Below are 13176 nucleotides of genomic sequence, written 5' to 3' on the forward strand. Positions count from 1 at the left end.
TGCTGCTGATTATCATTGTGTCGGTCGTTCTAATCTTCCACATTTGCCTGTCCTTTTCCTCCATCCGCTTATCCTGACCTGGCCCCCATCTTCACTTGACGCCTCATCATCTTTGCGGCTCTCCTCGCTGTGGTCGCCCTGCACCACTTTTGGCTCGGCTGCGCCAACTCAAGACCCAGTCGTAGCCATCATACCGTTTTTTTTTCTCCCTTCCCTTACTCGAAACACTGCATGATTCCCCATCACAGGGACTGCTTTTATTTGCAGCGCTTCTCCACAATGCTAGCCCCGTGTTCGTCGTACTCCTTCTTGCTGACCCAGAGCTGCCAACGCCGTCAGCACCACGATAGTCGATAAGCCAAGAGCCGTGGTCTTACCTGATGGAAGCTACCCAGACTGCCGAGGATGCTGCCGCCGATCCAGCTAGCGTACTTGCGCTCGACAGTGTTGCCTGGCGCCTGCAGCCTGATCCTTGGGCCGGGGTAAATCTGAGCAAGCTCCTGGTTGAGCCGGTCGTTGAAGCCAACAATCAAAGACGAGCCGCCCGTGACGACCACGTTGGCAAGGAGAGCGGGCCGCATCTCAACGTCAACGTGGCTGAGCGCTTGCACTACAAGCTGTGGAATCGTCTGCTCCTCGCGCGGCCGCGGGTTCTCCGCATCCTGTTCCACCATGTTAGCCCATCTGTCTGCACGCTAGTCGGGGAGGCTCCGTACTGTCAGCGCTGCCTTGGCATCGAACAAGCCTTCGACCGCCTTGAATCGCTCGGCGCGGAAGACTTGGTTCCACCCGTCGGGCATCTCGAACGGTCTGCCGGGGCTACTGCTGTACACGTCGTCGGCGTTGCCGTTGAACTTTCCGCCCGTCCACACCTGCACCACCGACTCCTTGAACTCGGTAAGCACGCGCTCCTCTTCTAGCCTGCGGAAAGATGCAGTTGGCTCCTTCTCGAACTTCTTATAGACAGCTTGAGCAGAAGCGCCGGCTTCTACCGGAGTTTTGGACGCCACCATGTAGTGAGGCGTCAGCGGAATGGGAGGTTGGGACTGCTGGAATACCAGCCGTATCTGGTTAGAGACGAAGTTGCCAGCCAGTGGAGACTTGACAACGCCTGAACATGAAAAAATCAATCACGATCCCGTCTTCGGTCGAGCGTGGCGACGTACCTTTCTTGATGACCATGCCATCGATGACGGGAGTGATCGAGGTTGTGGCAGCGCCGACATCAATGACCAGTGCCGACGGCTTTCCCGATGCAAATCTGATGGCAGTCAGCACACCAGTCCCAGGGCTGCGGCAAGGAGGCGCCTACGCTGCCAGGACTCCGGTCTTCTGTATATAGAATGCAGGCGCGCCCCATTCCTCCATGGCAACCTCAATGCACTTCTCGCGATGCTTGGGCGTGGCCCAGCCGGGCTCGGTCATGAGAAGAGGCGAGCCCTCCAGCGGTTTTTCCGCCTCGGCCTGGGCCTCCATCTCGACGTCCATGTCGCCGTTCGAGGTGTCGTTCAGGCCGTTTCTGGCGGGGTGCTGCTCCTTGGTGCCGGTCAGGCGCGAGGTGATGGAGTACTCCCATAGCTTGGTCGCGGTTTCCCAGTCCTCGACAATGCCTTCGGAGGACCAGGGGTTCTTGATGTCGAGATTTGACAAAGGGTTGTGGATCGCGTTCTCGCCGAAGATTGCATCCGAGGCGGCGTCGCGCGCGCCATAGAAGGTGGGGACGACGGACTTGGGCACGTCCTCGCCCGCAAAGCCGGCGCGGGTGGTGGCGTAGCCGGGGTCAAGCACGATGGCAGACACCTCGTCTGCACGCCGATGTCAGTAAGGCCTTGGGCCCGCGGGGGCGGGTGCAATTGGAGCTCACCTCCGGCATACTCGTTGGTGGCAGGCGGCTGGGAGCTGGGCAGCGCCATGGTGGAGCAGGCTGGGGCGCCGCAGTGGGCGCGGTGGGCGCGTGGATTCGGAGCGCAAGATGCACGGGCGGACAGCAGGCGCGGTGAGGGCAGCGAGGGCAGCAGGTGGGTTGTGGGTGGTGATGCAGCTCGGCGGGCGACGCGACTGTCTCGTTCCTGGCGGCGGCGCACGGGGCTCCGCGACTGCAGCTCTGGCGCCTCGGCGCATGCATTCCCACACCAGCACTCTCCTCAGCACTCTCCTCAGCACTCTCCCCACCACCCGTCCAGCCTCTCCCGTGCCCATTCTCGCCCGCCCGCCGCTCGTTGCTCGTTACTCGCCCTTCGGCCATGCTCTAGCCCCCTATCCGCAATGGCGTTACTCGGCTTCCTGCGCCGCCTGTACTCGCTCGACACCCTCGACACGCGCTTTACCACCTCCTCGAGCACCCCTCCGAAGCAGCTCGCTGCCGAGTCGGTCATCGACCCTGCAAAACCCGCCCCGACCGAAGCAAAGGCCCCGGGAGCCGCCGGCTCGCAGCCGTCCAAATGGGGCACCCCCGAGTTCTACTTCTACTACCTGGTCTTCCTGGCCGCTGTGCCGTCCATGTTCTATGTTGTCTATGACGTTTCCAAAGGTGCCGCGCTGTCCTTTCCGAGCATCTGGCCCCCGAAGCTGACCTGGAGCAGCTTCCCACCCCAACTATCCCAAGATCGAGCCTCTCCTGTCTGACGGCTGGTTGTTTGGCCGCAAAGTGGTATGTTCTGGCCTGACCTTGCCAGCCTTCGCCCTACTCACTGGAGACTGCAGGACAACTCGGATGGCCAGTACTCAACCTTTCGCGACAATCTTCCGTACCTCTTCGTTATAGCCTTCGTCCACCCGCTCCTCCGCAAAACCTACGACTACCTGTGCCGTGCCGACTCCTACACCCAAGTTCGCTCCAACTCGGCCCCTGGTGGCCGCGGACTTACGCAAGGCTTGACTGCTCATGCTGCTGCTGATGCCCGGCTGGAGCAGCGTCTATCCTTCGACTTTGGCTTTGCCCTGGTCTTCATCTTTGCCCTGCACGGCTTTTCGGCAGTCAAGGTCCTGCTGATCCTCTATCTCAACTACAAAATCACCACTACTGTGCCCAGGGGCTACCTTCCGGCAGCTACATGGATCTTCAACATCTGCACCCTGTTCTCCAACGAAATATTCCGAGGCTATCCCTTCAAAGACATTGCCGCCTTCATCCATGGTGGCGACGGTTCGGGGACGTGGGGAGCATGGCTGGACAGTTACGGAGGGCTGAATCCGCGCTGGGACGTTCTTTTCAACATCACCGTCCTCCGGTTGATCAGTTTTAGCATGGACTATTACTGGAGTCTGAGCATGCAAGGGGGAAGTCCCATCGAGGTAAGCTTCGTGCGACATGACCGCAACCAGTGCACGCTGCTCACAAACAAAAGAAGAAACAACTCGATCCTTCCAACCTGTCTGAGCGTGACCGAGTCTCCACTCCTGCAAAGCCAGCTGATTACTCGTTTCGTAACTATACCGCTTATGCTTTGTATTCTCCTCTGTACAATGCGGGCCCAATCCTCACCTTCAATGACTACATTTCCCAGCAGCGTTATTGTGCGCCGAGTATCACGCGTGAACGCAATACTCGCTATGCCATCCGCTTCGCCCTGGCTCTCCTAGCCATGGAAGTCATCATTCACTATATCTACGCTGTAGCAATCTTTCAAGTTCAGCCTGATTGGGACGCCTACACACCTTTCCAGCTCAGTATGCTTGGCTTCTTCAACCTGCACCACATTTGGCTGAAGCTGCTGCTCCCATGGCGCTTCTTCCGCCTGTGGGCCCTCCTTGACAATATTGACCCGCCTGAAAACATGGTCCGATGCATGAGCAACAACTATAGCATATCGGGCTTTTGGCGTGGTTGGCATCGTAGCTACAACCGATGGCTGATTCGCTACATCTTCATTCCCCTCGGCGGCAGCGGCCACGGCCGCAGCATCTTTTCCGTCATGCTCACCTACCTTGCCATCTTCACCTTTGTCGCCCTCTGGCACGACATCCAACTGCGCCTACTCATGTGGGGTTGGCTCATCACCCTCTTCGTCGCCCCTGAGATGATCGCGACTCTCCTTTTCCCCAAGCGGAAATGGGCAAATCGTCCCAATGCTTACCGCGTCTTGTGTGGCATCGGCGCCGTTGCTCAGATTCTATTCATGATGGGCGCAAATTTGGTTGGCTTCGCTATTGGGGTTGATGGCTTGGAGGGGCTGGCCAGAGGCATTTTCAGCTCAGCGTCTGGTTTGACCTTCTTCGCCTTGGCTTGCGGTGCGCTTTTTGTCGGTGTGCAGGTCATGTTTGAAATAAGAGAAGAAGAAATGAGAGCAGGTATCATGGTGAAGTGTTGATACATGGGCGGCCATTTTTGTAGACTCATTAGACTCGGGCCACGGAGGAGGGATAACCGTCGGTCCTAGTCTCAGCGTCCGAAACGCTTTCATATAGACTTGTTGTCGGCCGAGGAACCAAATCCAAGATGAGTGGAAATCATGTTGAAACTTAAGTCCAACACTGTGTGGAGACACCTCACGTACATATCCTTGACCGTGAGCTATTTATTAGACGTTCACCATCACCCGAGACGAGTGGTCAATTTTACATTCAAGCACAGATTATGAACTGTCTCACCCCCATCACAAATATCTCTACACTCTCGAAGTAAAAAACGATTATGGAGATGGGCGGGTCGATAAACCCTCCAATTTGAATATACCTGAGCAGTGGCTTTTTGCTCCATTTCGAGTCATCATTTTACTAAAGGTACAATCCCACCAGGGGTGGCGGAAGTCAGTGTGGAACCACGACATTCTGCCAAGCACTTGGGATAGATGTTAAACATTATATGCTTCTATCGTAAGTCAGTTAGTTCCCTTTCATCCATGGCCATAGTTTACAAACAACTGCTCTTAATAAAACGATAGGGCTTTTGAGCGATGCCCCTTGAGAGGACTCATATTATCGCGCAGCATGCTCGATCACGATGCCGAAGAACGCCGTGCGTGATTGTAATTCGAACCGCATCAGTGCGCATATATCAGAGCAGGAATACGTCGACGAGTATGGCCAACGGCAGCAGCGATGTCTCATCACCAGGATAAGGATTACGGTATTGAAGCATGATTCACATGAGAAAGAGCTTCTGTCGTTTCCCATTCTTCTCTAATATTTACAAGAAGAATGAGGGATCACAAAGCCGATGTCAATGGCAAGGAGAAAAACAAGGTTCAAAACTGACAACGTTTACGCCTCCAACGAAGGATACGAGAGGAAAGCACAACGGAGAGGAAAAACGAAGAAACGCTAACAACAGAATGATCCCACCAACGGAGAGATGGGGCAAGAACTGCAGAAAGGACTATCGAATCTTGAATCGAATGACGGTCCGGACGGACAATCGGGATAGAGGGACAATCACTTGTATTGTCGGAGCCTTTTTGGTTTCTTCGCACGAGTTCGAAAAGGTGAAAAGAAGACAGACGGAAAGTAAGAGGTGATATATATGTAGCGAAAAGAAAAAGGATAGGAAGAACTGAGAGAAGAAACAACGCCGTGGTATCATGCGTTAACAGCAACACTACGAAGCAGCACAACCCACACAGGAGAAGAAAACCGGGGCTTGACGGCATCGAGAGAGGTTTGATGTTCCCCCCTTTGTACAGTCAAGCAAAGAAGAGAAGGCGGCGAGAGCCGAAGACAAGGCAATCAAAAGACAGGATTAGGAGACCTGACATAGGAAAGAGTGTCTGAATGGATAGATGCTTGTGGTGTGGTGTGAGTGCGTATGGATCAATCCCTGGATGCTCCATACGGTGACGTAGTTTTGATATTTGGCTTTTCGGGCTTCTTTCTTTCCCCAATTCCCATGATGATGACAGCGATGACAACAATGATGAAAATGATGTGTGATACAAGGATCGCATGATGCTCATGTCTGGGTCATTTCCAGAAAAGAGAAGATAAAGGAGGCAGTAGCAGCAGGTTAGAAGGCCGTGACGTAGTGCAAACAGATCGACTTCACGGGACTCGACTGCACCCCACCCCGCCTCACTCCATCTTTTGTTGATCTCCTTTCTTTTGTTATCTCTCCCCCTACCTCTGACTCGTCCAGCTTTCCTCCCCATGCGGGACACTGGGGTGGGGACGGTTCTTTTTGCCAGAGCGAGGGAGAAAGAAGATGAAAAAGCGACCTCAAAACATGACAAGACGCCAAAGGAAAAACACAAAGGAAATGGAGTGAGTGAGTTGTGTTGTGACTTTCCCAACAACATATTATTTTCTTTGGACCGGGGCAAAGCAGCGGTCCAAGCAGATTAGGGTATCTCCAGCAGCAACGGCAGCAAGCGAATGCCGGTTCGACAATCAAAAAAAGGTGGCCACATTAGTTGACCCGTGCATCCACTCTGGCGACTCTCTCCTCCATATCCACTGGTTTCATCCGGGGCGGGCTTCGGGCGAAGGTACTGGCAAAGTTCGGCGGCGGGATCGGGAGTGACTTGTCCTGGGAACGGCCACGTTCTTCTTTCGGCGGCGTGGGCGGCGAACCCTGCGGTTGGTAGCGGCCGTCCTTGGGGGGAGTGGGCGGCCGCTGGTCCTCATCCCTGCTGTCCTTGGGAGGCGTGGGGGGTGGCCTGATGGGCAGCTCAGAGCTCGGGCGCAGACGAGGAGATGCTTCGTGACTACGGGCGCTGCGGCCGCCAACGCTTCCGGACTCGCCGACCTCCTCAACCACAGGCAGGATGCTCCCGTGAGCTTCGCCTCTTTCCGCCGAAGGGCTACGCGCCGGGTGAATGGCGCGCTCGGGTACCTCCTCCTCGTTTGCGCCGTGACGAATTGACTTCTGAGCTTGATGCTCAGCCTTCTCCATAACCTCGGCGGTCTTAGTAGGCTGCAGGTTGACGCCTTTCAGTGCAGGGTCATTGATGACATCGCCCTGCTGCTTCTCCTGTTCGGCAAGCTCCCGCGTCTTGGTAACGCCACTGATGAAGCGCACGAAGCGGTCGCCATACCGTTCCGGAGGAATGGCGGAGATCTGAGACTCTGTATTTGTGAGACCCTTGAAGAAATGCTCCATTCGCTTGATAAAGGAGTACTGTGTGTCGCATGTTAGTTTGAAAATGCCCATGCATACCTGGCATACAACACTTACGTGAGTCAAGCAATCGATGATTCCCAGATAATAAATCTCCTCCCCTGCTGTGTTGTTCTCATGGGTGGCCTGGAAGCCTCCGTCATCGCTGTAGAAATAAAAGTGCTTCCGGGTCTCTTGCACATCATCCGGCATTTTGTTACTGCTCTGGTCCATGGGGATCGGCTTCTGGTTCTTGATGATCTGGCGGAGCTCCTTTGCCTTCCGAGCATTTTCCAGCTTCGACGGCGTCCGCTGAAGAGGATCGGGCATATGATCGTCCGCAGCATCCCCACCAGGCTGGAACACCTGCAGCGTCTTATCGCGAAGATTTTCCTCGTTGCCCTTTTCCAAGTCGTGGATACCGACCAGGAGCGAGTAATCCATGATCTTCAGCTTCTTCAGCAACTGCACATCCCTGTCCATCTGCTCAATGAAAGCCTGCTTCTTGACAGGTCCAAACTCCAGGTGCAGATTCCGCCTCAACCAGTTGAGGTCCTTCAGAGTGGCTCTGGGGTTTTTTTCCAAGTCCTCCTCCCTGAAGTCTCTTCCGATGGTGGACCCCTTCAAGTCAAACGTGCGATGGATGTCCCTGTGGGGCGGGAACAGGTTGTTCATCACTACGAAGTGGATTTTGCGGCCGTAGGGAATCTTCACCCGGTGCAAACCGTAAAATTGAGAAAGCAGCGTGTTGGGGTTCTCCCGAACGTGGTTGTAGTAGTCCTTGAGGATCTTTCGGAGAAACTTGTGCTCAGCATGGTGGATGGTCTTGATGATGTACTTGTAGTCTCGCGAAAAATAGAAAAAGCTTCCACTCTTGCCAGGAGACCCCAGTTCGGAAAGAATGTACTTGCTAGTCAGCGACATCAGGTAGTCTGCAGGATCAATCTTGAACGTCTGCCGCAGATGACGGAACACCCAGGGTGCGTAGTCCTTGAACTTGAAGTCATATTTGGCGGATGGCGTCAGCTCGTTGCCGGTGCTGTGGAGAACGAGTCAGTATTGGCGTTCCAAAGGTAGAGTGGTGGGGCCTGTCTTACATGTCGAAGGAGAATTTGTGCTTGGCCTCGAAATCCGCATCGGTGAGCGGCCGGTCCATCTTCGCGTTTGTCCGCGAGACGGTAAACCGGATGCCGGTCAACATGTTGTAGGCCGTGACCCAGTTCACGTGATTCTGGTCGACCTTTGTTCCCACAACCACACGGTCGTCGTCTTCCTCTTCCTTCCTCTTCCTCTTGCTCGCTCTCTTCTGGCGAATGTGCTCTGCCCAGCGAGCGGCCTCATCGTCTCCCGGGGCTTCCTCGAGGTGCATGTCCGACTGCATTGAGCGCGTGGTGCGCCTGACCAGAGACATGGAGCCTCGTCTCTTGGTGGGCGTGTTCGGAGAAAAGCGCCCGGTGGCCGAAACGACCATGTCATCCGAGTTACGCTGAGCCTCTCGCGAGGAGCGGTAACCCGACGCCTTGGGGACCTCCAGGGTGTGGCGATGTTGCAGGCCAGGGGCCTGGGCGGTGGAGGCGGTGGAGGAGGAGCCCGGCGGGTTGCCGCCGAACGCGGGTGGTGAGGAGAGACGGTGGGCCGACGAGCCCGGCACGCGCAACGTCTGCTCGGGGGCGGGGTGGCTCGAGGTGGTGGCAGTCGAGTTCTTCCTCTGGACGACAGGCGGCTCGGGCGCTGTTTGCGTGGGCGACAGAGCGATGGTCCTGGCGGACTGGGGCCCCTCTCCGTTGGGTGATGATGGCTCCAGCCTCACGTGGGTGGTCAGACAGCCGTCCTCAGCGACGCCGTTCTGCGCAGCGGCAAAGTATCCGTCGTCGCGCGCTCCCAGTCTTCCCCCTGCGTCTGCACCGTCCAGCTGGCTCCGGGTCGACTCGGTATGCGAGACGCGGGCCGTGTCCATGGAGTGGACGGGCGACCGCAAAGCGTTCTTGTCGTCGTTGGGACCGCCGACGGGGCCGCCGTTGGGCAGCGACGAAGCCTGGCTCGAGATGGAGGTGCCGTTGGTCAAGACGCGGGTGGGCGGGTAGTGGGGGGCGGCATTGGAGTCCCCGTTGGTCAGCGGGGGTTGCTTCTCGCTCGGCGCAGAGGCGGGAGCGTATGGGGAGTAGGAGGACTGGTAGGCGGCACGGTCGGCGTCGTCGGCGAGGAAGGAGGGCATGGCGAGAGAAGCTGATGCTCTGATCACGGGCGGGTGGGCATGGGCGACGGCGCGGAGTCCAGCCAGGAGGACGCTCTGGCAGCGGACGGGGGGGCTTGGCCAGTCCTGGGCGGGATAGATTGCGACTCGAGCAGCACGAGCGAGACGGCCTCCTGGACGACGGATGCGTCGCTTGGCGGGGACGGGCAGGCGGCGGGGCGCGAGGGGGGGTGCGGGAGGGCGTCGGGGGTATCACAGGAAAACAATGTCGAGATGGATGTCAAGGGAGAAGTTCGCAGCGGGAGGCAGTCGTGGGCTGGCTGGGATGACAAAGAAGGCCAAGCTGCGGCGCGCCTCAACCCAGCCTGGCCGGGCGTCATTTCGGCTTGCGCGCGCTCCAGCTCCGAGCCACACAGCCTCAGCCTCCATGCCCACACGTGGTTTCTATTTGCAGCGCCCTGGCTCCGGCCATGGCCCTGGCTACCTATGGCTCTGGCTCTGGCTCTGGCTCTGGCTCCGCGACACGAGAGCGCCGTTGGGGCACGATGGCCGCTCCGCCAATGCCAGCGCAGGCTGCAGCCCGCCGGGCCGCATCGCGCAGGTCGAAGCCGCCGCCGCCGCTCATCTCCTGCAACAGGGGCGATACGATAGCCACCACGGCACATCACATGCCGCCTCTTCCGCGCGCTGCACAGAGCCTCATCGCGTCTCAACGCCGCCGAGCCCCCCAGCCGCCGAGCCCGTCGCCTGGCCGTCGCCTGTCGGTCGCCTGGCCGTCGCCTGTCCGCCGGCGCCGGGCCTGCTCCGGACGGCCGCCCGCCCGCCTGTTTCGGTCCTACGTACCTAGGTATTGCACTCGCCCAGCATCAGCATGCCCCATCCCGAGCCGGGATCGCAGGGCTGCCCGCCATTGCGCGTCCTGCAGATGTGAAACGGGGCTCCGTTGGCGAGCTGATGTGCTGTCTAGCGCTATGCGGTGATCGTCGTCCAGCGTCCTCACGCTCCGTCCGCCAGTGAGGTCACCACCAGGAACGCAGGTGCAAGGTCGGGCCGGTGTCAAAGTTGGGATGCACGCAACAACAACGCTGCATTGTCAGGAGAAAGTCTCGTTTTTGACGCGGGGCACATCCTTGACCCTGCCCCTCGCGTGACTCTGCGGAAAGCCCAGCAAAACCAACCCCCAAACGCCCGACATACACAGTACCCTTCGTTTCCCAAAAGCAAAACAAACATGCACCCATGGACCCATGGACCCCACACCGCGAACCGGAACAGCAGAAAAGAGAAGCCCGTCGTAACCGTAAACGCACCCCGCTCGCCCAACCAGAGTACACAACGCGCCGCGCCCGAAAGATGGATGCGAGGATATCAGACCGCGGAGGACGCCCGTGAGAACGCCGCAATTCCCACTTCCCAACGACAGCAACACCCTGTACCGTTACCGAGAGTTAAGGTTATCAGACACCGCATGAAGAAGATAAGTTCCGAGTAGAAGGCCAGAAGAGCTTTCTTAAGCCTTGCTGTCGGCCTCGCTCTTCTTGGGCGTTGCCTTCTTGGGCGCTGCCTTCTTTGCCGGCGTCGCTTTCTTTGCGCCAGCCTTCTTCGCGGCCGGCTTGGATTGCGGAGCCTTGGTCTTAGTCACACGTCCCGACTTGGTCTTGCCCAGGACGGTGGCGGGCTTGTCCTCAACAGCAGGAGCCTGATTGCCGGTCAGCTCAGCCCTGGGGCACGCAACTTGGTTCATAGCAAAACTTACCGCGGTGGCGGCGGCGGCGGCCTTGCGAGGACGGCCGGCATTGGCCTTGGGCTTGGCAGCAGGAGCAGCAGCAGCCTTCTTAGGCGCAGCCTTGGCCGGGGCGGCCTTCTTCGGGGCAGCAGCCTTCTTGGTCGTGGCGGCCTTCTTAGCGGGAGCGGCCTTCTTCTCAACAGCCTTCTGTTGACGAGTTAGACCCGACAGTCCATTTTACGGTTGGCACGCTTCATACCTTGGGGGCAGCGGCCTTCTTGGGGACCTCTTTCTTGGTGGCAGGCGGGGAAGCCTTCTTCTCGACCTTCTTGTCCGACTTCTTGAGCTTCACCGGGCCAGAGGCACCTAGACATGGCCATAATCAGCAACTCGTTGACAAGCCAGAACTGAACCACGTCGCATCACGCAGGACACGCCGATGCGGCAGCAAACGGGCGGACAGATTGCATGGGGGGGCAAAACTCACCCTTGGGCTGGTCGAAGTGACCCTTCTCAACACCTTGCTGGATGGCACGGTTGACGTGGGAGTTGAACTGGGCCGGGGTAATGTCGCCAATCTTGTTGTTGGCCTTGACATATTTCTTGATGGCCTGGCGGCTGTACAGTCGTGTCAGCGCCTCATTCGAGCAGGTCAACAGCAACGCACGTCACGCGACAGCGAGGTGGGCACGGAAACAAGACAGGACTAACCTGCTACCAGAACGCTCTTTGAGCTGAGAGGGAAAGAAACACGTTAGCAAGCTTCACTCGGCATCGCAGGCCCTGGGGAGGCAGGCTGGCGGGCGTGGATCGGTCGCGCGGCGGGGGCTCGTGGAGGGCGCGCGAGTGCGACCGTAATGCGCCGGAGAACGTGGACTCACAGCAAGAATAGCATCGGAAATCATGGCTACGGTGCCGAATCAGCATTGAACGGAGAACACGATGGGCCTGGAGCGATGGCATGCCGGCGGCGCGGGTGGGCGCAGCATACCTTGGTAGGAGGTGTGGGCGGGAGTAGCACCGACGACCTTCTTGGGCGCAGCAGCGGCAGACTTCTTGGGAGGCATGGCGGCGGCGGTGGGGGGTAATGGGGTGCGCTGAGTAGTGCAAGAGCGGAGCTGTTCAACGACGGGCTGCAAGAGCGGGTTATGGGGCGGGGCGCGGGCGAGAAGGACGTTGCGACGGGAGACAAGTGAGCTGCCGGAGCACGTCTCGCGCGCGGGGAGGGGAGCTGAGTCCTACTTAAGGCGCGAGACGCGGCTTGGCGGGCTCCAGATCACTCGCAACAACAGAGCAGACTCGACGACGCTAAACCCTTTCCTATCGCGTCAACAACCTTCGATCATCGCCTCTCTGCTGTCCCGCCCAGTGTGAGCCGTGTCCACGGCCCGTTACAGCTGCCGCCCCTCCGTCTCGCGGTGCTCCATTGGCTCTTGTCGCGCCAGTATGCTCTGCCGCCGCCGGTATCTTCACCTTACCCCGTGCCCGCCCTCCGCCTCTTCTCGAAGCCCGCCCGCCGCCTGCCGGGCGTGCCCTCTTCGCCTCTGCTCGTTCCGCCGCTTCTCCCGGCCGTCCTGTCCTCGCCGGCCCGGGCCTACGCCTCTCACGTCCCCGCGGGGCTGGGGCGGTGGGTGAGGTTCCAGCGCGGGCAGCTTCTGTCGCCCGCCGTACCCTCTCCCTCACCAGCTCGCTCTCCCACGCGCTGCCATCACCGACCGCAAGCGCCGCCGCCATGTCCAACCCTCCCGATTCGGCAATCGAAAACAAGGCCGCTCCATGGCGTGTCTCGCGCTGCCCTTCGTCGCCGCCCGCCGGCCTGGTCATCCCATCCCGCCCCCGCTTCCTTTTCCTCTCCCCCGTCGTCGCGCTCCGTCCTGCTGTCTTCTCTGTCTTTCGTCAGCTGCCCTCCTTGGCGTACAAAGAAAACGGCGCTAGACAAGGACGCGCAGAAGGGCCTCATGATAAGGGAGGCCGCCTGCGCTCCCGCTCGCTCGCCTCGCCCCGTGACCAAGAAATCCCGCAAAAAGGGCATCTTAGCTCCCCACCCCCATCATCCGCCTTCCTCTTCGACCCCCTTTTGCGCTTCCCGCCATCGACTCTCCTCTAATTTCCCGACTCCTAACCCCACGCTAAGCCCGAGATTGCCCGTTTGGGCATGTGTTTGTTTGGAACTATCGACGTCGTCCATTTGCTCCGACGTGAACGCGCGTGATGAGTGACGTCTTC

At 58.6% G+C, this 13176-nt stretch overlaps 4 protein-coding genes across 4 annotated transcripts; 1 reads left to right on the forward strand and 3 right to left on the reverse strand.

Moving 5' to 3' along the window:
• Window positions 1–257: 257 nt before the first annotated feature.
• BKCO1_2100018 (actin actin-like protein) lies at window positions 258–1913 on the reverse strand (the record flags this gene model as incomplete). The annotated part of the gene is made up of 6 exons (XM_020272671.1): window positions 258–323; window positions 378–662; window positions 717–1111; window positions 1167–1261; window positions 1313–1805; window positions 1865–1913. 6 exons carry the CDS (start codon window positions 1911–1913, stop codon window positions 258–260), a joined length of 1383 nt encoding a protein of 460 aa, XP_020130919.1.
• A 352-nt stretch (window positions 1914–2265) lies between these two features.
• On the forward strand, window positions 2266–4310 carry BKCO1_2100019 (glycerol:h+ symporter; the record flags this gene model as incomplete). Its single annotated transcript, XM_020272672.1, has 4 exons — window positions 2266–2530; window positions 2583–2650; window positions 2704–3294; window positions 3348–4310. 4 exons carry the CDS (start codon window positions 2266–2268, stop codon window positions 4308–4310), a joined length of 1887 nt encoding a protein of 628 aa, XP_020130918.1.
• Window positions 4311–6340: 2030 nt separating this feature from the next.
• BKCO1_2100020 (phosphatidylinositol-4-phosphate 5-kinase) lies at window positions 6341–9245 on the reverse strand (the record flags this gene model as incomplete). Its single annotated transcript, XM_020272674.1, has 3 exons — window positions 6341–7051; window positions 7109–8069; window positions 8128–9245. The coding sequence occupies 3 exons, from the start codon at window positions 9243–9245 to the stop codon at window positions 6341–6343; spliced, it is 2790 nt and encodes a 929-aa protein (XP_020130986.1).
• Window positions 9246–10734: 1489 nt separating this feature from the next.
• Window positions 10735–12017, reverse strand: BKCO1_2100021 (histone h1; the record flags this gene model as incomplete). The annotated part of the gene is made up of 7 exons (XM_020272675.1): window positions 10735–10923; window positions 10981–11157; window positions 11210–11316; window positions 11438–11568; window positions 11662–11684; window positions 11832–11857; window positions 11942–12017. 7 exons carry the CDS (start codon window positions 12015–12017, stop codon window positions 10735–10737), a joined length of 729 nt encoding a protein of 242 aa, XP_020130987.1.
• Window positions 12018–13176: the final 1159 nt, after the last annotated feature.

Source organism: Diplodia corticola, assembly GCF_001883845.1.
Source record: "Diplodia corticola strain CBS 112549 chromosome Unknown scaffold21, whole genome shotgun sequence".
Classification (NCBI taxonomy): domain Eukaryota; kingdom Fungi; phylum Ascomycota; class Dothideomycetes; order Botryosphaeriales; family Botryosphaeriaceae; genus Diplodia; species Diplodia corticola.